The sequence below is a fragment of the Athene noctua genome, chromosome 19 (assembly GCF_965140245.1).
Source record: "Athene noctua chromosome 19, bAthNoc1.hap1.1, whole genome shotgun sequence".
In the NCBI taxonomy this organism is placed as follows: domain Eukaryota; kingdom Metazoa; phylum Chordata; class Aves; order Strigiformes; family Strigidae; genus Athene; species Athene noctua.
Window position 1 is genome coordinate 6,799,056 of NC_134055.1, and position 22,304 is coordinate 6,821,359.

At 42.0% G+C, this 22,304-nt stretch overlaps 1 protein-coding gene across 1 annotated transcript; it reads right to left on the reverse strand.

Moving 5' to 3' along the window:
- Window positions 1-183: 183 nt before the first annotated feature.
- On the reverse strand, window positions 184-20,389 carry VKORC1L1 (vitamin K epoxide reductase complex subunit 1 like 1). The gene is made up of 3 exons (XM_074922944.1): window positions 20,183-20,389; window positions 6,645-6,754; window positions 184-5,931 (listed from the first exon to the last, which is right to left on the reverse strand). The coding sequence occupies exons 1-3, from the start codon at window positions 20,374-20,376 to the stop codon at window positions 5,705-5,707; spliced, it is 531 nt and encodes a 176-aa protein (XP_074779045.1). The 5' UTR covers window positions 20,377-20,389; the 3' UTR covers window positions 184-5,704.
- Window positions 20,390-22,304: the final 1,915 nt, after the last annotated feature.

Below are 22,304 nucleotides of genomic sequence, written 5' to 3' on the forward strand. Positions count from 1 at the left end.
AAAAAAAAAAACAACAAACCAAACCACAACTTAATACATTTCTAGAAACAGAATTACAGTACTGACTTTAAAAACAGTTTCTAAGGCTCAGACTGAGTCCAAAAAGGCCTCTGATTGGGTTCATTCAAGCTCTTACGTTTGGACTGCACGAATGCAGCATAAGAATGATTGCAGCAAGACATCCACAGGTAATTTCTACATTTATTTTTTATACCAAAAAGTTATGTGCAACAAATAGAATTCGTACATATTTACATTGTTTTACCTGTTAGCAAAATTGTATCCTAAACCTCCAATAGAGAATCTCTCAACTTATATTGATAAAAGGAACATCTGCCCAGTGACTCCACTTAAATGGATGTTTAATTTGGAGTTTGAAGCACTAGTAATAAATAGTTGATGGAACATACTATACAGAACAAACACCTAATATTTAGGCCATGCTTAATACAGTTTTATGGTAACAGAATACTTCATCTTTTCTGGACCAGTTTTGTCTAGATCACATTTAAACAACATTGGCAGAACCAAAGCTATTCGATCTCTCTGACTTTAGCCCACATAAATTAGGAGCATCAAGTGCTGCCTGAAGCACCTCACCCATCATTTTGAACAATCGAGAGACTCTGTACAGCAGAAGACAAACGTGTACTACAGCATCGTGTTGGGTTTGTGTGGTGGGGTTTTAGGTAATGGGAGAGGGGCTACAGCAGTGGCCCCCTGTGAGAAGCTGCTAGAAGCTTCCCCAGCTCTACGTCAGCCCTGCCTCTGGCCAAGGGCGAGCGGACTGGTGACGGTGGCTGCACCTCTGTGATAACGTATTTGGGAAGGGGAACCCGGGAGGAGTTGCTGAGGGAAATACCTCTGCAAACACCGAGGTCAGCTGAAGAAAGGGGGTGGTGTGCTGGAGTACAGGCCCCTCAGCCCGTGGGGAGAGGGCAGGCTGTCCCCTGCACCCACGGAGCTCACCCGAGGAGCAGGTGCCCTCCTGCAGCCCGTGGGGGGCCCCACGCCGGAGCAGGGGCTGTGCTGGAGGAAGGCTGGGACTGGGAGGGCAAACCCTGCTGGGGCAGCCTGTTCCTGGGAGGGCTGCACCCCACGGCAGGGACCCGTTCAGGAAGAGCTGCAGCCCATGGGCAGGACCCACGTCACAGAATTTCACAGAGGACTGTCTGCCGTGGGAAGGAGCCCACACCAGAGCAGGGCAAGACGGTGAGGAGGGAGCAGCAGAAACAACAGGTGACAAACTTGGCTGTAACGCCCATTTGGGGAGGAGGTAGAGCAATTGGGAGCAAAGCTGAGCCTGGGAAGAAGGGAGGGGTGGGAGAAAGGTGTTTTCAAAACGTGGTTGTATTTCTCACTGTTCTACTCTGTTTTGACTGATAAATTAGAAGCGGTGGTGGTGGTGTTCAAATTAAATGGATGGATTTTTCCCCAAATTGAGTCTGTCTTTTGCCCATGACCATAACTGGCAAGTCCCTCCCTGTCCTTGTCTCAACTCCCAAGCATTTTCTCCTGCCAATCCCACTGGGGCAGAGGAACAAGTGGCCATGTGGCACTGTTGCCCATTGGGCCTAAACCACGAAGTCCTTTTTGACACCCAGCGTTGGGGCCTGAGGAATTTGAGATAGGGACAGTAATTGGAACAGGTAATGGGCAAAACATGGACTGAATGGGCAAAACATGAACTGAAGCATTAGCAGAATAATCAGTTCTGCAGGTTGCCCTTCTTAAATACGTTATCACAGAGGTGCTACGACCGTCACCAATGGGCCTTGGCCAGAGGTGGGGCTGACTTGGAGCCAGGGAGCTTCAAGCAGCTTCTTACAGGAGCCCCCCTGTAGCTCCCCTCCTGCTATCAAAACCCTGCCACACAAACCCAACACAGGTATGCACAAATCTCCTAATCAGAGATTTGTTGCCACTTTAGATATCAAAAGTGGTAGGGAATGTTTAATTGGCCTTAGCATTGCAAACACTTTACAGTAAGAAACTTCCAAGAACATTCATTTCCTAAACGAGACTTGAATTCTTCGTTGGCCTTAAGAGTAGCAAGTACCTTACAGTAAGAGGATTTCAGGAATGTTTAATTCCTAAGCAGATTTTGGATGAGGATCTTTTGCCTTTCCTACTGGCCCCTCCTGCAGAACTTTTGAGAGCCAAAGAGGGGGAAGGAGGAGCTCAAATTCAGAACCACTGTTGTATATTATGATTTTTTTCCCCCTCCGTTCTCATGAGTGTTGAAACCACAACCGGAATCTGTATAATGCCCCCCTGTCCCTCTGCCAGGCCAGGTATTATTTCCTAGCTTTTTACCCATACTCTTGTATCCTCAGATTTCTCAGAATTTGCCTTCAGATTTGTAAGGGTCAAATTAACGCCAACCACACATTTGCCATGACATCTGTTTTGGCTGGAGGCAGGCAGGGGGGCAGTTGCATGAAGCACTCCTCTGATTTCCATCACATCACTAATTGTAACCTGAGCCATTTTACTGGAAGAAATATGCTGTTTCTATCATTGGGATCAATGAGGAAAGAGTCAAAGAACAAAAAGGTCCAAATTTCTACTGCTCATATTATTTTGCCCTTTATTCAGGCCAACTGCCCTTCTGAAGCACAAGAGAGAAAGTAGAAGAGTTAGGGCCATTTCTAGCAAATCACTTCCAGTAAAAAGTAACTGCAAGAAAAGCACACAAGACAAGAAAGTTCACAATTAAGGATCAGATTTGCAAGTCTGTGCACAAAGTGTAGCTGCAAATTCTTCCAGAGACCAAACTCAATTTCCATTTGATCCCTATGTGCACACAAACAAGGACTGCAGACACAACTGCTGAAAATCTGGCCCTAAACAATTTTACTAAACAAACTGAATTAACAGACTATGCCCACACAGACAAGCACAAGACACAGTGAAGTTAGTCAACACCTATACTTTCAGCTGATGGGGCTTTTTCCTCTTTTTTTGGTGTGTACTACACCCAGAAACTGGACCAAGTAATCATTGATTATACTTGTCTCCATTGCTGCTTGTTCTGAGATATTAGCACTGCGACTAACCATTTCAGGCAGCACGTGTTCACCTCTTCCTTGGATGAAAAAGATGCCTTAGTGTAGATCACAGGAATGCATCAAAATAAATCTATACAACATATTAAACAGTGATACTGCCTCAAGGCTTGTAAGAGAACAAAGTAAAGCCTTGAGGGACCAGTTTAACATCATTCACTCCCCTCATATCAAAGTTCAAGGCATTTGAGACAGAACTCACCATCAAGACAAGCTTTAACTATACTCTGGTCAATACAAAATGCATTTAATGAATTGTTGTCTAAAACTGTAGACAAGAGGGACAAGTAATTTAGTGTTACATGCAACAGATGTTACTCATACCACAGAACTCTACATAAAAGCAGTTTCCACCTACATCCTTGATACAAAGCAGAAAATTATTTCAGTAGTAATTTAAATACTATTTTGTGAATTCAATCTAAAAATTCTATCTTCTCTACGGAACACTGCATGTTTCACAGTCAAGTTTATCCTCAGCAAATTAGTGTTTATAATCCACTTCGCCATACAACACAAGTGTCTCTCTGACATTCATGTTGAAGAAAAAAATCCTAAAATTAGTTAAATTAATTCTTTAAATGGGCAGGGACACCTTCCACTAGGTCAGGTTTCTCAAAGTCCCATCCAACCTGCAAACACTTCCACAACTTCTCTGGGCAACCTGTCCCAGTCTCTCACCACCCTCACAGTAACGAGTTTATTCCTTACATCTAATCTAAATCTCTCCTCTTTCAGTTTAAAACTGTTACCCCTTGTCCTTTCCCTACACCCCCTGACCAAGAGTCCCTCTCCTTCCTTCCTGTAGCTCCCTTTATGTATTAGAAGGCCACTCTAAGGTCTCCCCGGAACCTTCTCTTCATGCTGAACCCCCCAACTCTCTCAGCCTGTCCTCACAGGGGAGGTGCTCCAGCCCCTGATCATCCTTTTGGCCTCCTCTGGACCCACTCGAGCAGGTCCATGTCATGCTTATGTTGGGGGCCCCAGAGCATAAGTACCATAAATGGGTACGCAGTTGGAATTCTTCACCTTTAGAAGCTGACAAGAGCAAAAAGCAGCACAGCACCAGTTACAGGAAGCAGCTGAACCTATACATTTTGGTGTCACAAAGTCTTGAAACACAAGTATTTTACTTTTCCGAATCACATCATCAACCTTCTATTGCATTGATTTAAGTTAACTGAAACAATATTGCTACCACTTCTCAGTCTAAAAACTAAGATAGATCTCTTAATACTCTTCTATCCCCAGCAAGTTTGCTGGGAATTTTGTTTGTTTGTTCATTTTTAAAGCAAGGACACTTCTGCCTGCCAAGTTCAACACAAAGTATTTGGTTTAAGATTTTAAGACAGAAGGCACTTTTAACATTCAGTCTTAGAATACTGAGTGCAGAAACAACAGTTACAATTTTGTTCCTTTGTTTAAATCTGCAGTTTAATTTTTTTTCCAATTAGTTATTAGAAAGAGCAATGATAGCATTGTATCACATTTCATTTTCAGGAGCACATTTACTTACTTATCCCACTAAGCAGATTGCCCTTCCAAGGGATCTTATACGTGTCAGGTCTAAAGTTCATTTCCCAATATAGCACAAACCAAAGATCCTGACGAAGATCAATTAAGTAACTGCTTCTTCAGTGCACTACTTGGTTATCCCACTCAGTGGTTTTCACTGCAAATTGAAATTCTATACTGCAGCATTCATATAACATCAAACATTAGTAACACTGGCTGTCTGACCGCAGTTTAAAAATGAAACAGCTCTGCATGGAAATTAAGTCCTTTCAAAGAACACTCTGATACACCAACCCCCAACCTGCATATAATATCCTGGTGGCAGCTGTCTATTGACCACATTAAGCTATTTTCATTCTGTACAGAAATTAACAAAGTTGTGGTTTAATGAACATACTTCAGGTTTCAGCTTTAATTCCATTTTCATTACTGGAGACAAAAAAAAAAAAAATCATATAAAAATGGAACAAAACCCAACCGTCATTCTTGTGAAAGCACTAGCAGTGAGTGCAGCAACACGGTGTTCTCTACAGAGGTCACTTCTTCCATCATGTCAGTCGACTATTAGCTGAACACTGACAGCTCTTAGGCTAACAAAACTGATTGCACAGTGAGTTCTCCAGGGATGAAACCAATATTTCTAATTTTATTTACAGTATAAGTCCTAGTCAAATCTAAGTCCATCAGCTAAAAAAAAAAAAATACACATACTGTAAACATGGCAACATTAAATATGGTAATGCTAGTCTAGAATATTTAATGTCATGACCACATCTTGTTATACCTGAATTTATATACAGGATATTTTATAGCAAGTGTTACCCACTTCATAAGTGGAGGGGGAAGAGAGAGAGTCTGTTTTGCTGTGGCTAAGACTCCTTCAAAGTAAAGTTAAAGCTTGTCTTTGATTGTATTAGAGCTTTCTTTCATAACCACATTTAAATTGAAGATTAGCACAAAAAAAAAAAATTATCTAGGGCCCCTTCAAATTTATAATTTAAAATTCAGTTATGATTCTTGGGGAAAGTGTCTGATATGGAGAATAAAAAATTACTGCAAAATAAACTTAATGGAAGTTTATTTTGGGTCTTCAGACTGTCAGTCAAAAGTTCAAACAGGCGTTATTCCTGTTTGGGTTGGAGTTGCTGTTTCCAGGCCTCGTTCAAATAAACTAGTCGTTTGTAGTTGATGATAAAGAGAATGAAGTTCAGCAAATATGTGATGACGCAGACAATGCAAAATTCCTTCAGCACGAAGTACAGAATGTATGCCAAGTACAATGACCCTACTACAGACACTATGGAGGATGTCATGAGGATTAGAGCTGCTACTGCACTTGCTGTCATACCTGCAACAAGAGAGAGAAAGTTACTACCACTGCTCTCATTCCCCCCTCCACACAAAGCAAAAAGTCTAAGCACTCTAATTCACACTGAAGGCTACTTAGCAAGTTTGTATTACATAAAAGTCTGTTTAAAATACCATGAGTTCAAGATGGCTGACAAATCGCTATTTGAAGGGGAGCTTCTAGGTTCTGTACGACAGTCCTTTGATAAGAAGTATGTGTAGTATTTACCATCTTCCGTATTCCTGAGTTATGGGAAAGTTACAGGTTGGTCAAGTTATGTCTATCAATATTAACAGCTTTATAGCAGACCATATAGTTACAAAGAAATATGCATACATTACAGTTCATGCGCTTTTTTTGCCTGCTATCTCTTTTACTCCTGCAAAACTTGTAAATTCCATTTTTATTTCCTCTTTTCTATTGTGCAATCCAATGCTAAATATATTTAAGTGAAAATACCAGTTCAGCAACTGTCCTTACACTTATACTATTAACACCAGAGCAGGAGAAATTGCAATTCTCTTGTTATCAGTTGGGTTTTTAAGCCATTTGGACAGAGGTATCATTAGACTGGTGCTAAAAAAAAAAAAAAAAAAGGATAAAAATCACATGTGTTTATCTGATCTCTTGCAGATTACTCTATGTATAACACACTCCTCTTATCACCAGTGATCTATTATATACTTCAGGCTCTAAACTGGATTAATACTTACCAAGTAGCATTTGTAGTATATAGAACACGAGTCCAAAAACACTGTTTGACTGATTTAGTGCACTGTCCTTTCCAAAGATGGAACCCAACAGACCAAATCCTCGACCCCATCTGTAAAAGAGTGAAACTAATTAACTTGTATTTGGGCACCTATTGCTTTACATCAGTATTTTCAATTCATCACTGTTGGGGAAAAAAACCCCAACAAACCCACACATATTTGACATGACCAGCGCAGTCCTATATGAAGTTCAAGGTTATCTTAGAAAACCAAGCAGCTTGCGACAGGGGGTGCACTAGGTACAACTTTATCCCACACATTGCTGATTAAAGTTATTTGACACACCAGAAACTATGAAGTTCACAGTTGCAACCTCACCAAACACCACGTCTGCTTCTTAGGGTTGTAGTTTAAAGCTCTTTCGTCAAATAAATACTTCCTTCCTCCAACGATAGCTTTAGCAGTTCTCTCCACCACAGTAAGCTGGGCACATGCTCACTATAAAATGGTACAACTTGGTAACTAGCTGGTACCAGCACTGCCGGCACTTACCTCGCTGGCATCAGAGCAATCAAATCAGAACATATGTTTACACTTCAGCTGCTCCTGATCAGTCTAACACCTTCAGAGGAACCCAAATCTGTCAAGCAGACAAGCTGGGGATGGTACCATAATAAGAGTCACAGACCTCATTGTGACATTTGGAACTAGCACCTCAACGACAAAATGACTTTCAACTTTTTAGTGGTAAGGTAGAAAGCAGCACAAGCCCTACAAAACTGCTGCTCCAATAAGGAGGATAAAAGATTGAATTAGCAAATGTAATTGTGCTAGAAACCATTAATTTGATGCCCTAAAGCAGACCGTGCCATTATTTGTAACAGCAAAGCAATGACCATATTTATTAGTGTCACTTGAAAATATGAAGAGAATTATTCAACGTGCAACTTAATTCACTTACAAGAGAACATTAGAATATCTGCCAGTACATCCTTGGAGCATCAAGTCAAGCACTACATAGATGTAAGGAGAGGTTCACATTATCAGATTAACTGTCACATAACTATGTAAAAGCAGCACAATTCCTCACTGCTGTTGCAGGAAACGCTAGCCTGCTACATTTATGCCAACAGAAGTGCAGTTTCTGAACAGTTTGTTGTGCTAGAGACAATGGTTCTACTAAACCAAGACACAACACAGGTTTGCTCTCTGTACACTACAGGAATGCTGCTGATATACTTCGTGCATCTGAGAGCAGTGAAAGGCTACCACCACCTTACAAGCAGTTTCCTCACAGAAGAAAGGCACCACAGTAAGTACAATTTAATACCATCTCCAAAATACTTCATAATCTCACAGCAATATTTTCAAAACCTATTTGGACTAATCATTTTAATTCGAACTTAGTAACTGTCTGCAATTAACTATTATACCCAAATCTTGTGCTCTTCTCCCCAGATAGCAGAGAATTAGGTACCAAATTCCAGAAAGCATGTTTACTACATAAACAGTAAAAAACCCATGCTTTCAACTAGTTTGGTCTCAAATCTTGTGACTGAAGTGAAACTTGAGTGCAAATATAAAGCTTCAAACCATCATAGAAAAGGCTGACATTTGCTTTACCATGGGGACAATGTCTGGCATCCCAGAGCTGTGAAGGGTCAGGAAGACACCAAGTCAATCGCTGGGAGGAGCAGTGCAATACTGCCTGGCTCCCTGCAGGGCAAGTTTGGGGCCATGCAAACTGCGGGGACCAAGGCTGGTGACACGCTCCCTGCGGCACACGAAGGCAAACAGTCCCAGTGAGCCTACAGCAGCTTGTGGGCAGAGCAGCCTCAAGGATGGACACCAAAGATCTGGAAAAGCAGCTGCAGAGAGGCGAATGCAGCACTTCACAGCTAAGGGAGCCACGCTTCCAAGAGGGAGGGATTTAAAAAAACCACCAAACACCGTGCATAAGGAAATACTATAAAGTTCCAAAGAATCTCAGTTATGACAAAGCTTTCCTCACAGAGAACTGTTTATTTTTTAGCCTTACTTTGATAAGATGGCCACAGCACATGTAATCTCATGATGTCCAGCTATCAATGCAGTATTAACGAGCCAGAAAAATATACTAAAGCTATCATAATTTTGCCTTTAATAGGCTATTTTTATTTTTCTGTGTTACCACATTTAGAGATGCTTCATTTTACTATCCACAGACACAACTTATTGTTCTAGTCTCCAAGTGAAAATTCTTTGTTGGGTGACACTAAACTTTATTTGAAGACACTCAGGCTTTCCTTACCAAGAAACTAAAAAGCATAACTCAAAGTGTGCCTAAGTCTGGTTCTACATTAGCCTGGCTCAGAGTAACTGCGAGATGCTAATTCCTACCCTCCCTGTCCTAGCTGTATGCTCTCGCTTGTTCTGATGCTCACAAGATCCTGCTGCGTTTGAGAGGGAACTGAAGCTTCAAACATCAGAAACTTCAGACTACAGAATCTGACCCTAGTTATTCTGCAAGTGAATAAAATGTTGCTAATGGAAAGGTAACAAGTTCAAGCCCTTCCTGACAGTTAGTGTCCTCAAGTAACTTGTTCATAGCTGCAAGGTCAGAGCATGGTGAAAGCTTTTTCCACATGCAACAGTTCATTAAGTATCTTGTTGGCCTTGTAGCAGCTTTAAGTACATCAAGTATTAAATTTCAGTCTATGCAGCAGAGCTCTAGTCTCACATCTTAGCCCACACCCTTCAAGACAGCTAAGAAGCCTGTGGTTTAAGACAAAGCACTTTTTCCAGCCTTATAAGGTTTGAAGCGTGAGGAAGTTTTCTGCATCAAACTGAAAAGCAAATTATTTAGACTTTATGTATTTCTATTTCCACCTGATTTCTCCACTAAAGAAGCTAAATAATCTAATTCTAACAAGGAGGTCCCAAAACCCACTAAAATGAACAATGAACTAAGTAGTTTTGCAGGCAACTGGAGGTGTTGTCCCTCAAACAGGGTGTGTTACCGGGTATGCAACAGCCAGTCTCACACCCAGAGCCAAGACACCAGTTTATTCCATAGTTGCACAAAGAAGGGTGCTGGGGGTAATTCCACAAAGCTGGCAGTCTAAACAAAAGAACTTCAAAGTATTTATACACTCCAAAATACATGATTACATAGTTGCTATAATAACCACTGGCTAGTTACTTATCACTTCTATCCCTCATTGGTCAGTAACACACTCACTTTGATTTAAAGTTACAGCGAGTTTTTCATTTTCTGAGCAAGTTCAAAAGGTGCATCTTTATTCAGGCAGGGATCTCTGAAGCAGTGAGTGTGATTTTTACTGTTATAATGAGGATAGTTCTTCCAAAGGACATTCTAATCGCTACTTAAACTGATTTACATTAGACAATTTTAACGAGCTTCCATGTTCCAGGATGTTTCTCTTCAAGGACAGTAGCTCCTGATTAGAATTCCTTACTAATTTTTGTTGATGGTTTGAAGAACAGACTGACCCAGCTGATGTGTCTAATCTATCCTTGTATTTGATGAGAAACATTTGTATGGACAGTAAAATGTACTATATATCCTTGGGTGTGATGAGAACCATTTGTGCTGCCTGCAATGTGTGATGAGAAACAGATGTGTAGTCTACAGAGGAAGGAGGAAGACTGACTATGATAATCTTCCTTCTCACACCAAAAGCATGCAAATCATACCTGGGTTATAACAACTTTGAAAGTCTAGAAACATATTGCAAACAAAGAGCGGGAAGAAAGACTGTAGTCCTAATATTAGCACTGAAGGTTAAATTTTTAGAACAATGTCACAATATTATGCTTTGGTCAAGAAAGATGTTCTTTGTCTATGTTAAAGCCAAAGGCATCCCCATCAGAACAAGTCAATAGTCGCCTTTGAGCAAGGACAGCCTGGCGCAACTAGACCCTGAAAAGGGGTCATCACCACCTTGGTAAGCAAACTCAAGGTCCATGTATCCCTCACTGAACTCCCCTCATTATAATACTAAAAATCACACCGACAGATCAAGAAGACTCTTGCTCAGGTGGAGACCCTTCCCCTGAGCATGCGTAATAATAGAAGTATTGTGCCAACAGTATTAGAATTGTATGTAAATTACTAACCATCATAGAGAAGATGGACTTGGAAAATTGCTAACTCTACAAGTTTTGTGTATAAATGGAAAGTCCCACTGGTGTGCTTGATTTGTGGGAAACCACTGAGCACCTAGGCTTGCGCAACCCTAAAATAAATATGCAATGTCTGTCTTGAGTGTGTGATTATTGACCTCTTGCACATCGGGAGGCGAATCCGCTTTTCAGACAATAGAATAAATTCCAAGTAATAAAACATCAGTAAAAAGGACTATAAACTGCTCAGGAACTTGCCTTTCTTATACAGAATACAATTTACAAGAACTATTGTTAACTCAGATTAATTTTTTTGATACAGAACACTATGTCAAACGAACTACATTAAGTAGAGTTGTTTGCACAGTGAGATAAAAGCATAATCCAACATCACCAACTTCTTCCTGGTGACTTATGGCTCCCCATCCATGAAGCAGTCAAATGTTCTGTCGTGAAAATCATGCTGAAATCACGCTGCGTGATTCAGAGCACTATGACAAACACATGTGGCAAGCCCACTTTTGCCACACCCGAGTTTCACTCCTATAAAAAAAAAGGCAATCTGAACTAACTTCAAGGAAGTTTTAAAATAAATCTTTAGACATCTTCCTGTATGTTTCAAGCAACTCAAATTCCCTCTGTTCAAGATGACAGCCTGTTTCACTTATTTGCAGGTACAACTTCAAATGTTCTTTGAAAAAGTTTTCAGAATAGTGATTCAAGAAATCCAAGACAAAGTGTTTAGAACTGTTCATGTAGTTTCCTAACATCTAAAATTGAATACTACAGTGGCTTGTAGTCCAATGTGCACTTCCTTTTATCAAAAGGAGGTCTTGAAAATCATTACCCACCCTCTAAACGGTGTCCCTCTTGGTTTGTGATATTTAACAAGGCTCAGAAGTGTTACATTTTTAGAAGTTTAAAGCAGTTCAAAGAAGTTAAAAGCATGCACTTGACACTTCTTAACAGGAAGACAGGAAGAACTGAGGTCATTTTGATCCACAAGTGACATATTTCCAGTAAAATCTTATACTGTCATTACCTCTTTTGAACAATTATGAATTGTTCCAGAAGAGCATATTATGGAAGTACACTTTAACTCTAAACATTTCACCATCATTTAGCAGAGACAATACCACTGGCAGAAAGACAACCAAGAGAACCTCATGCAGGACACTAGTATCTCAGCCATTTTAAAGGGCAATGTCGCAGTTTGAGCCCAGAGGGCAATGGAGCACCAGGCAGCCATTCACTCACCCGCTTCCACCAGTGCTGGGAAGGAAAAAAAAAAAAGGCTCAGGAATGGTGATAAGGACAGTGAGGGGTTGCTCACTCATTTAACACAGTCAAAAGTCTGGCTTGTTAGGCGAAGAAAATAAGAACATCACTTTAATTCAAACACTAACAAAACCAACACTTAACAGACAGAACAGGACAGTGAGAAGCTATCTTAAAATACCTCCCCCACCCCTCCCTTCTTCCTGGGAACAGTTTTGTTCCTGATATCTGTACCTCCTTTCCCAGTGGCACAGGGGCAGGGGGTGCAGTCAATCCACAGCTTCTTCCTCTGAAGAGGCGGAGAGCACTCTTCTGCATTATTCCCCCTGTTCCATGTGGGGTCCCTCTCATGGGAGACGGTTTTCCCCAAACTCTCTCTGCTGTGAGTCCTCCCCACGGGATGCATTCTTCTTGAGATGCTCCAGTGTGGGTCACCTCCACAGGCTGGAGTCCTCCCAGCACCAAACTACAACAGTGGGATCATCTTCTTCCCTCAGAGCCTTGGCCTTCTTTGTGTGCAGCTGCCTGCTCTGGTGTGGGGTCCTCCACAGGAGGGTCTCTGCTCCTCCAGTGACCCCCATGGGTGCAGGGGGGTGGCCCTGCTGTACCACCATGGGATACAGGGGGGCTCTCTGCTCCAGCGCAACTCCCCCCCTTCCTGTCACTGACCTTGGTGTTCACAGAGGTGTCCTCGTAACTCATCCTCAAAGTGCCCCCCCACCCAGGTTCCCCTTCTTAAATATGTTATCGCAGAGGTGCAGTCACCATCGCTAACAGGTTTGGCCTTGGCCAGAGGTGGGTCCAACTCAGGAGTCAGGGGAGCTTCGAGAAGATTCTCACAGGGGAACACTGCTGTAGCCCCTTCCCATACTACCAAAAACCCCACCACACAAACCCAGCACAGACAAGTAAGCAACCTCCATGTTTAACAAGTTAAAAGTTGTAAGAGTTACCAGTATCAGCTCAAAAAGCAACGTAATTCTAAGGCTGCTAAACACAGCAAGTCAAACAAACAAACAAGTAAAATGTATTTAGGCAGGAGTCAGATTATCTCATTCACCCTCATAAGAAATGCAACACTTTTCTCTAGCCAAGCACCCCAATTCTGACAGTTACCTGCAGATGTTTTTAAGAGCTTTTACAAAGAGATCATTCCACAAGATGCTCTCCTTGACCTCAATTATCATTAAGAATCAGTTTAAGAAACTTCCGAACTGGGTATTACCCACATCAACATGCTCAGTAGCCTACCTCGAAGCCTTCCTGAACGTACCTAGATGCTTTCTGAGCACATACTTTTGACCTTCACAACATCCTCTGGCAACGAATGCCAGAATCACATCACCTCAACTTCACTTGGCAATCACTTCTCATGTCAAGCAAACAACTAGTTACTGTATATTCATTTTAACACGAAGATACTAGATGAGGTTAAGTTCAGCTAGCTTCAGTCCCATGTCCCTGACATCAGCAAACAGATGCCCTGAACAAAGCACACACACCTCCCAGTTCACATTCTAGTCTCCTAAATGTCTAGTTGAAAGTGCTATCAAGTCCTTCAGGAGACCAGATTATTATTAAATGGCATGTATGATTATATTTTCAGAGAACTGTAAGTAAAGAACTCACATTTTGTCTTCAGAGTAGTAGCAGATTAAAGCCCCTCATTTCAGGATTGTTTTTCATCCCATAAACATTATTTTGTTATCAACAGCAAGCACCATTTACCACTTTGTAACCCCAAGGAAACAATAAATATCATTTTCTAAGAAAAGCTTACACTTGACAAGTGATGTGCACTTCTCCTTAAGTGTCATCTGACTTCTGAGATAAATTAGGGTAGAGAATGAAAGTTCTCAAGAGGGGAGTACAGCTGGTCTGTGCTCACACATCGCCTCCAGTGAAAAGCTCATACAAAGGCCAAAGGATCTGGAGCATTTAGTTGCAGCTTCTTTACAGACTCACTAGAAGAATTTAGATTAAGCTCAGTTCATGTTTACAATGTTGCTTAGGCTACTTTAACAGTTTTAATAAAGGAAAAGCCTTCAGTTAGAAGCCATGAGAAAGACAAAGAGATTAAAAATTTCCGTCTGTAGACTTGCTCAAAAATAACGATACATTTAATTTCATGTTTAAATCTATTAGCAGTATTTACCATAAACAAATGAGATTTTGTTCTATATAGCCTTCAGCTCTACCTCAGAAACAGTCCAAAATAAAATCTCATTGTCTAGATCAGCAGTCTCAAGCAGACAGTGGTTAATTATTTTATAGCAGTCTTTACAGAAGCACTGATTATCCAAGCCAACAGCATTGTACTCCTTCTACATAATCTACATAATTGTATTCCTTCTACATAATCTCTTCTATTAAACCATCATAAATGAAGCCCAAATTTGAACTACAGGCACTTTGTTAAATTTACTTTGTATCAGGAAAAACAACTCTCAGCCCTACTGCAAATTCCAGTCAAGCTAAAAATTATATATTTATGAAAAGCAAAACCACATGTTTGTGTATACACTGTAAGGTTGAAAAAACCAAAAAAGACTCATGTAGCTAGGGCACTGCTGTATTTTATGAAAGATGTGCCACAGTCACTACATACGATATCAGTCTGAAGTATTAAGTCATGAATTTTCTGTTAAAAAGACGAGAAAAAAAATAATCACTTGAACTATCAGCTTCTGCTGCTTTGGGAACAACTTGCTTTAGAACTAATGAAGTTGGTCTTCTACAAATGTTCCCAAAACACCTTCTTTCCCCAGCACATGGAATAACCTCCAGCTCCCTCGCAGCCCACACCCTCCAGCCTCTGCACCCTGCCTCTCCAGTCGAGTCTCCATTATTTATCAGTCCTGTCTGAGTCCTGTTTGCACATGTGCTGCCTGCCTGGCTGGCAGACCAAATGGGACCAATAACCTTAGCTCACGCAGCAGGTTTTTTTCCTTTCAGCAGAGGTATTACTCTGAGTCACTCTCCCCTCCCATTTGGCACCGAATCAGTTTCTATAAAACTTTAGTAACCTGCATCCTTCGTTAAAATTTGCCATTAAAAAAATTGAAAAATTATAAGTTATTAACACACAAAGGCAAAATATTCTCCAGAACCAGGCTAAAAAGCAGAATAATACAACTTCTCTTGGCCTCAAGTTGCTTGTGCTTTTTTGGCCCAGTATCCTTAGCTGTAAAACTTGTATCATACTCATCTCTACAAGCTATGTCAATTCACCATTGTCTTGAACCCGCAGCACTCCAAATCCTGCCAAAGCAAAGTGCTTGATGCACTAGATGGATTCTGTCTATACTGATTTCCCCCCGCCCAATCAACCTCCAAACCTTCCCTCAGACAGCAAAAGCAACCAACCCTTGCTACAGAATAACCGAAGCAGCACCCTTACATCTGCTATCTAACAAACGGCAATCCTCAGAAAGGAACAACCACCAATTTTAAATTACAGGACAGATTATAGCTGAGTCTCAGGAAGCAACATTTTCATGTAAACTATTTTGGTAGTCCACGAACCACAAATATGGTTCCTGTTGAATGACCAGCAGCTGCTCCACACACAGCAGTTTAATCAGATCCTTTCTACCTTTTTCTATACAGAATCAAAGATGCCTAACAAGAACGATTAACACGGCTCAGGTTAAAGATGTTACTGTCTAGAAAAGAGCAGAGACTTGCAAAACTAGTAAAATTTTTTTTAAAAGCACATGGGCATCATTTGTGTGCACTGGTTCACAAGAAGAGGCTTGACAAGCTTTTCCCCACTACCTGAATAAAGCTACTTTTACCATCTCCCATCAGTCACTAACAATTGCAGCCATCAACGTCAAACATATCTGAATGCTTGCTTGCAGGTACAGCAATACAAAAAAAAAAATGCTGGGACATCAGGAACTTACCATTAATATGAAAGATAACTGCTATATAATGTTCTTAACCTGGAATCAAGCAAACTTGACAGACATCAAGTTTACAGGAACTGCCCCACAACAGAACTGAATGGGAACCTGCAACATAAACATCAGGTTAGGGAGGAGGTCAGAGAAGTTTTCTTCTATGTCCCATTTCCTTAGATAATGGGGTTGTTCTTGTCAACTTGATCTCTGTTACTGTCTGCACTCTATAAAGATGCACCAGAACAACAGTTCTAACAAGGTGTGCCTCACTGGAAAACCAGCACCGGTCAAAGTTTTAATTGCAGTATCTTATAGCATAATTGCACACCCACTCTGCAGAGGAATAAGTTCTACACCAGCATAATTATACTCACACAACATAGCACTGAAGTACTATGTCACAAGACTAAGCAATTCAAACACCACTTTTACACAGGTTTGAATTCACTGCTTAAAATGACTTATGGAGGTGAGCAGAACAATACAATAATGCTACAGTTGTCACAGGCCACGCTTGGCAAATCCAGTAAAACAGCTGCACGACTGCACAGAGCTGCCCACACCACATGCAAAATTTTACAGACATACATTTTCAAGAACTGCCAGATGATTATTTTGGTGCATCCACTGGAAGACATAAGGCTGACATGCATATTAGACTGTCTCAGAACTGGCATTTCAGAGTGCCTCAAAGAGAAGATGACAATGCAAGACCTTGCACATTAGCATACGCTTCAGAACAGGGAATCCCTAAAATACATCATCTATCAAATTATATCTAGATGAACACAGATTCTTAAACTCTTCGACTCCAGAACTTCTTCAGTAAGTTAGCTAAAGATGTTAACCTAAATCAATATTGACTATTTCCAAACCTCATCACTTACGCAGCTGCAAATATTGCTAAAGATATACAGTGACATGTGCCCTTTGGTCATTCATGACAGCTATCTAAAGTCTGTATTAAAGTTGTTACAGCATTAGCACATGCCAAGCTACAAAAATTTCTTCAGAAAGAGCCATCCACTAATCTGCTCTGCAGGAACCGTAAATTAATCAAGACAGAAAGCAGAACCATATCAGAAGACCTGAAAGTCTCCCAGAGCACACAAAAGAACAATGTAAAAAGCTCAGGGTCTCTGCATTATTACTCATTTTAAGCCCTAACACTATCCATATTACTTGAAACTTGTCTATTACTTTAATTCCCTCTGTGAAACTATTGTAACAGCAGGATTTTTCAGGAACTGCTATTGGCAAGTTTCATTATAAATAAAGCCATTCCTGTCACTTAATTATTCTCAAATATAAGGGAACAATTCACTTAAAACATCTACAGCAATTGCCAAATGAAAATGTTAGATATTTCTCTAATATCTTCCCATATTATACAGGCCTTAGCTGTTGTTAAACTATTTCATGAACTTTCCCCGTGATAAAAGCTTGAAATATGCTGACCATTAATATTTTGAGTAAGGGATACTAGGAAGCTATCTTTCCAACATAATCTTCTGGATGAGTCAGTCTCTGATATAAGATTTTCCATGCTCCTCCCTGTGCATGCTTTACAACATTTCTGGTCTCACTGCTGTGCTCTAGAAGCCAGTAAAAGCCACGAAATACAAACCTGTCACCCAGTTAACTCAGCTAACCAAATAATTTGTGATTGCCAGTGTAATAGCTTAATGAGAAAAGAAACATATGAAAGTTAAATCTGCATTAGATGTGAAAACACTGGGACACAATATTTGAAACTCTTATCATCCCGGTAAAATCTAAATTGTAGTTAAAAGTTCCTCTTAGAAACCAATTTTCAGAGAAACTTTGGTAGTAATAACAAGGAATATTCAATTAGAGAGAGGGAAAGAGAATGACTGATGGATGGGAAACTGTGGCAACATGGAAAAGAAGATTATTTTCTTCCGATGTTATTCTTACTTCAAAGTTTAATAGCTTGCTCTCTTGTCTTAGTTCTAAAGCAATACTCCTTTTTTGTCTGTGTCCTGTACAGCATTGAAAGCACATTCTTCTCCAAATATGGTTTGACTGAACAGAACTCACACACTCCTTCTCCATACTCTTTTTACCACCTGCTCTAATTATCATAAGCTATCCTGACATTTGCAATACTTCAGTCTTTAGGCATGATTCTCCTAGCAACTACTAGTAAGACTTTAGTTCACTTTATCCCTAACTGTTTATATTATTATATAGAATTCCCGCAGTAAAGTATTTACAGGTCTCACCATGGTATACTCAACATTTCATTACTAACAAGCACTACAATTATCAAGCATTAGTCCGTAATTAGAAATATCTAATGACATAATTGGAATTATTTCACTTCAAAACATCCAATAAACATGCATTAAAACTATTACTTTAAATTTCCTGTCTCAATAGCAGCATTTGCAGTTGTAATAAAAAGCTAATGAAGGACCAATTCTATACAAGAACAGACTACTACAGAGCCTACTTAGGTACTTAAATCTCTGTTATTCTCTTTTTACCTCTATAGCTGTGGTAAAATTTAGATTACTGACAATACTCACGTGGTTTAATCTCAGTAACCTATGCATAATTTTAATTTATAAGTTATCTGGCAAGCTTATTGAAGTCTTCCTGTTTAGACTGAAATTTCTCATTTCAGGACACTTCTCAAATAGACATGAACAAGCACCTTCACAAACTAAAGTTTATCTGATGTCAGACAGAAAAGCAGAGTTAAAGCCCTCATTCCATCACAAGAGCCTCCTTTCAGACATGAGCAGATACACATCTCTTTGTAACATAACACAATCCCACTTCTGTCACTACAGAAGTGGTTTTAAGAATAAGAGTTGCCTGTATGTTTTGCCTAAACAATTTAACCAGCTTCCACCTTGACAGAATATGGGCATATTCTCCCCCACTGGCTTGTCATGATAACACAGCAAGTACCTTTATAAAGATTGAGACAGCTTTTATGCAGGTTACACCGAGGGAAAAAAAAAGTCCCAAGTACTCATTCAACTGAAGGCACTAACACAATAAAAACAAAAATCCTAATTTATTTTTATTTTTTAAAAAGAGGAAGAATTTAATACATGCATTTGCTCAAGAACTAAAATCCTCCCCTTCCCAGCTCTTTACTTGTGGATATCTTTGCATATGTCTTTATGTGCCTAAATATACACACACACGTACACATGCACATATATGTATATGCACAGAACAGTTTTACGATTTCTGGACAGATCATCTTATTTCTTTAGTTGAAATATGCTTTTAGGCAAGTTTCTTGGCCAAATTACAATTGAAAATATTTCCTGTACCACGTTTACACTGGTAAGTATAACAGCAGGTTAAGTTCGCACTTACAACTATGCAGCAGGTTAAGTCTTTTCAGTATTGTGATCCAATCAACTAGTTACTCGACAATAAGTCGAGCTAGCAGGATATTAAAATTTATACATCGACTCTCCTAACAGAAGTGATAGCCATTAGCCTTTAGAAAACAACCGCTAAAGTAATTACTGACAGGAAGCCTATAAAATAAATCAGGATTTGGACTGGGCTTTTGCAGCTGAGGCATACAAATCTCTCTTGAATTAAGCACTTCCTCTGTATCACAAAAGCAATCTTCTGTGCTGCCAGGTGACATAATAAAAACACAATTCAGATACTCCAATTAAAACAACCTAAAGCCATTCATCTACAATCGTACACGTTTATGTTGGCCTCGATCACTAGTCACACCTACAGTATTTTACTCTAACACGCATTTGCCACTAAAATGCCTATCACTCTAGTTAACTGCCATTGATTACAACACAAAAATTGCGGGTGCCTCACCCTCCAGCCCGCAGCGATCCCAAAAAAAGCCGTTGCCACACCAGCGCTCCAACGAAGGGGCTGCCTAAACCGGGAGCCCTGACAGCCCCCTCCTCGGCCTGCCAGCCCTGTGGCCCCCAGCACAGGCGCAGCTGCCCGGCCCGCTCTGTGCCCCAGGCAAGCCCTCCCCGAACGAGCCCCGGCCCACAGCCGCAGGCTCCTGCCGCCCGCACGCTCGGCCAAGCCCTCCCACCGCCCCCCTCAGAGAGCCGGCCCGGACCCCCAGCAGCCCCCGCCGCAGCCCCCGAGACACCGGAAGCAGCGTTCCGGGACCCGGCCCCGCCGCTCCCCGAGCCCCCAGCCCCTTCTCGCCGCGGCGGCCTGAGGCGGCGGCAGCGGGTCCCATCCCCGCCTCACCTGGAGGTGATGGCGGCGGAGCAGCGGACCCGCTCACTGAGGTCGCACAGGGCCTGGTAGTGGAGGTCGCGGCCCTTCTCCCGCTCCAGGTGGCAGGCGTAGAGGGAGAGCAGGATGCCGGCCGCGCACACCGCGAAGCGGGCCACCCGCTCCCAGCGCGGCACCGACACTCGCAGCAGGACGGGCGCCGCCATCTTACTCCCTCCCTCCGCCTCAGCCCGCGACGCGCGCCCGGCGCCAACAACGGCGCACGCGCGCCCACACCCCATTGGCTCGCTGGGCGGACGCGCCCCCCACGTCCCGCCCCACCGACGGCGCCGGACGTGGCGCTCCGCGACGACGTCATCAGGGCGTGGCGCGGGAGGGGGGGCGTGGCGCGGGAGGGGGGCGTGGCGCGGCGGCCAGTTATGGCGCCGCCTGGCGGCCACCTCGGCTGAACTGCAGAGCGCCCCCCCCAGCCCGGGTTGCCCCCCCCCCCCCCCCCCCCAATTTTCAGCAGGAAAAATATTTTTCCCCCTTTTTCCTGAGATCTGGGCGGCGAGGGGCGGGATCTGAGCTGTTCCGGGGAGTGCTACGACACCCGGCACGGCTGACGTGACCCTCAGGGCTGATGTGCCCCTTCACTACGGATGTGGCGATGTGTCTCAGGTACTCCAGTGAGTGCTCCGGGATTTTTCCATGATTCTGGAGAGAATGAGCCCAACTGCCGCAGCCTGCAGACACACAAAGCCTATCTGTTGCCTCCTTGTGCAGAGGGAACTCGCTGAGGGCCTGTTACATTCCCAAAGGTTACCCTGAGCCTTTCTGGGATGCATACTTTGGACAAGTGATATAAAAAGCGCATTAAAAGTTTTGTTTTTCTAGCTCACACCATAGCCTCGTGCTTCACCGGTGGATTTCCTCAAGCCTTGCTCAGCCTCATCTTTGGAAGAATACACTTTGCACTTGAGTAACGGGATTTCATCATCTGTTTCCCAGATCTAGGATCACATTCGTATCACCCCTCTAAATATAGCTGGCAACCTGTGAGTCAATAGCGCTAGTCAGAATTAGACGGACACAACCAAAGGCAATCAGGGCTGGATCTTCTTTCTTTCATATGTCTCCGGTTTCTATCAAAATTAGCATCGATACCTGTCTGGCTATGGTTTAAGGAACCAGCTATGTCTACCAACACAGAAGTCACCGAGTAGCTGAAGCTAAAATAATCTTTGCTTACTGTAAACACCCACCATAACCACCTTTATTGTGCTTTATTTTGAGGATGGCCACCGACTACTTTTTGTTCTTCTCTTCCCCACTTCCTTGCATGCATATTATTGCTGGGCATTAGCAGATGGAAGAGTGAGTCAGTACAAAATGAAGCTCTGCAAGTTTTCCCAAGGAAGGCAGGAGGACAAAGCACAATGGCAGCATTCATACCGCCAGTTATGCCATCCGTGCCTTCATTGTTCTGCAAAACAAAACAAATTCAAAGAGAGATGTGTTGCAAAATGACTTCAGCAACCAGAAAAAATCCCTCTGCCAGAAAAAAAGGGAAATTGAAAACCATTAATTAAAAAGAGTTGAGAAAACCATTCATTAAGAAATTAGGTTTTTGAACTCTAGCTAGCGTATAAACTAAATTAAAAATCTCCTGCCTTCTGCTATCAGTGGGAACAAGAGAAGAGGGACAATGGGAAAGGAGTGAAAATGCCCAAGATAGAAGGGGCAACTGAAAAAAATAACAGATTTTAATAACAGCTGCAGGAAAAGAAACTACCCTATCTCATATGTTTATAGCTTGGCCCTTAAGTAAGATGAGGTCTCCTCAAAGCTTTTTTTTGTCAACCAAATGGACACCATAGGATGTTTGGCCCTGGAAGCATCACCCAGGCTGGCAGCAGCGGGTGGAGGAGCGGAGCTGAGCTCTGCCCTGCCCTGCCTGGCTCTGAGCAGTCCTCTCTTACTCCAGGAGCTATCTGTGGGCATCCTGGGCCAATCACAGGAGAGAAAGTGCCAAATCTGAAGTGAATTTCTTACTGTCTGTCTGGAGTGCAAAACTCATATTGCTTTACAGACATTTGACAAAACCCCAAACACAGAGCTGCCGAGGAAGCAGCCAAAATGGAGAGAGGCCAAG

Coding starts and splice junctions, on each gene's coding strand:
- VKORC1L1 (XM_074922944.1), bottom strand. CDS start 20,376: ATGGCGGCGCCCGTCCTGCTGCGAGTGTCGGTGCCGCGCTGGGAGCGG. Junction 6,755..20,182: donor TCCGCCGCCATCACCTCCAG/GTGAGGCGGGGA, acceptor ACTCTTTTACAG/ATGGGGTCGAGGATTTGGTC. Junction 5,932..6,644: donor TATACTACAAATGCTACTTG/GTAAGTATTAAT, acceptor CTCTTGTTGCAG/GTATGACAGCAAGTGCAGTA.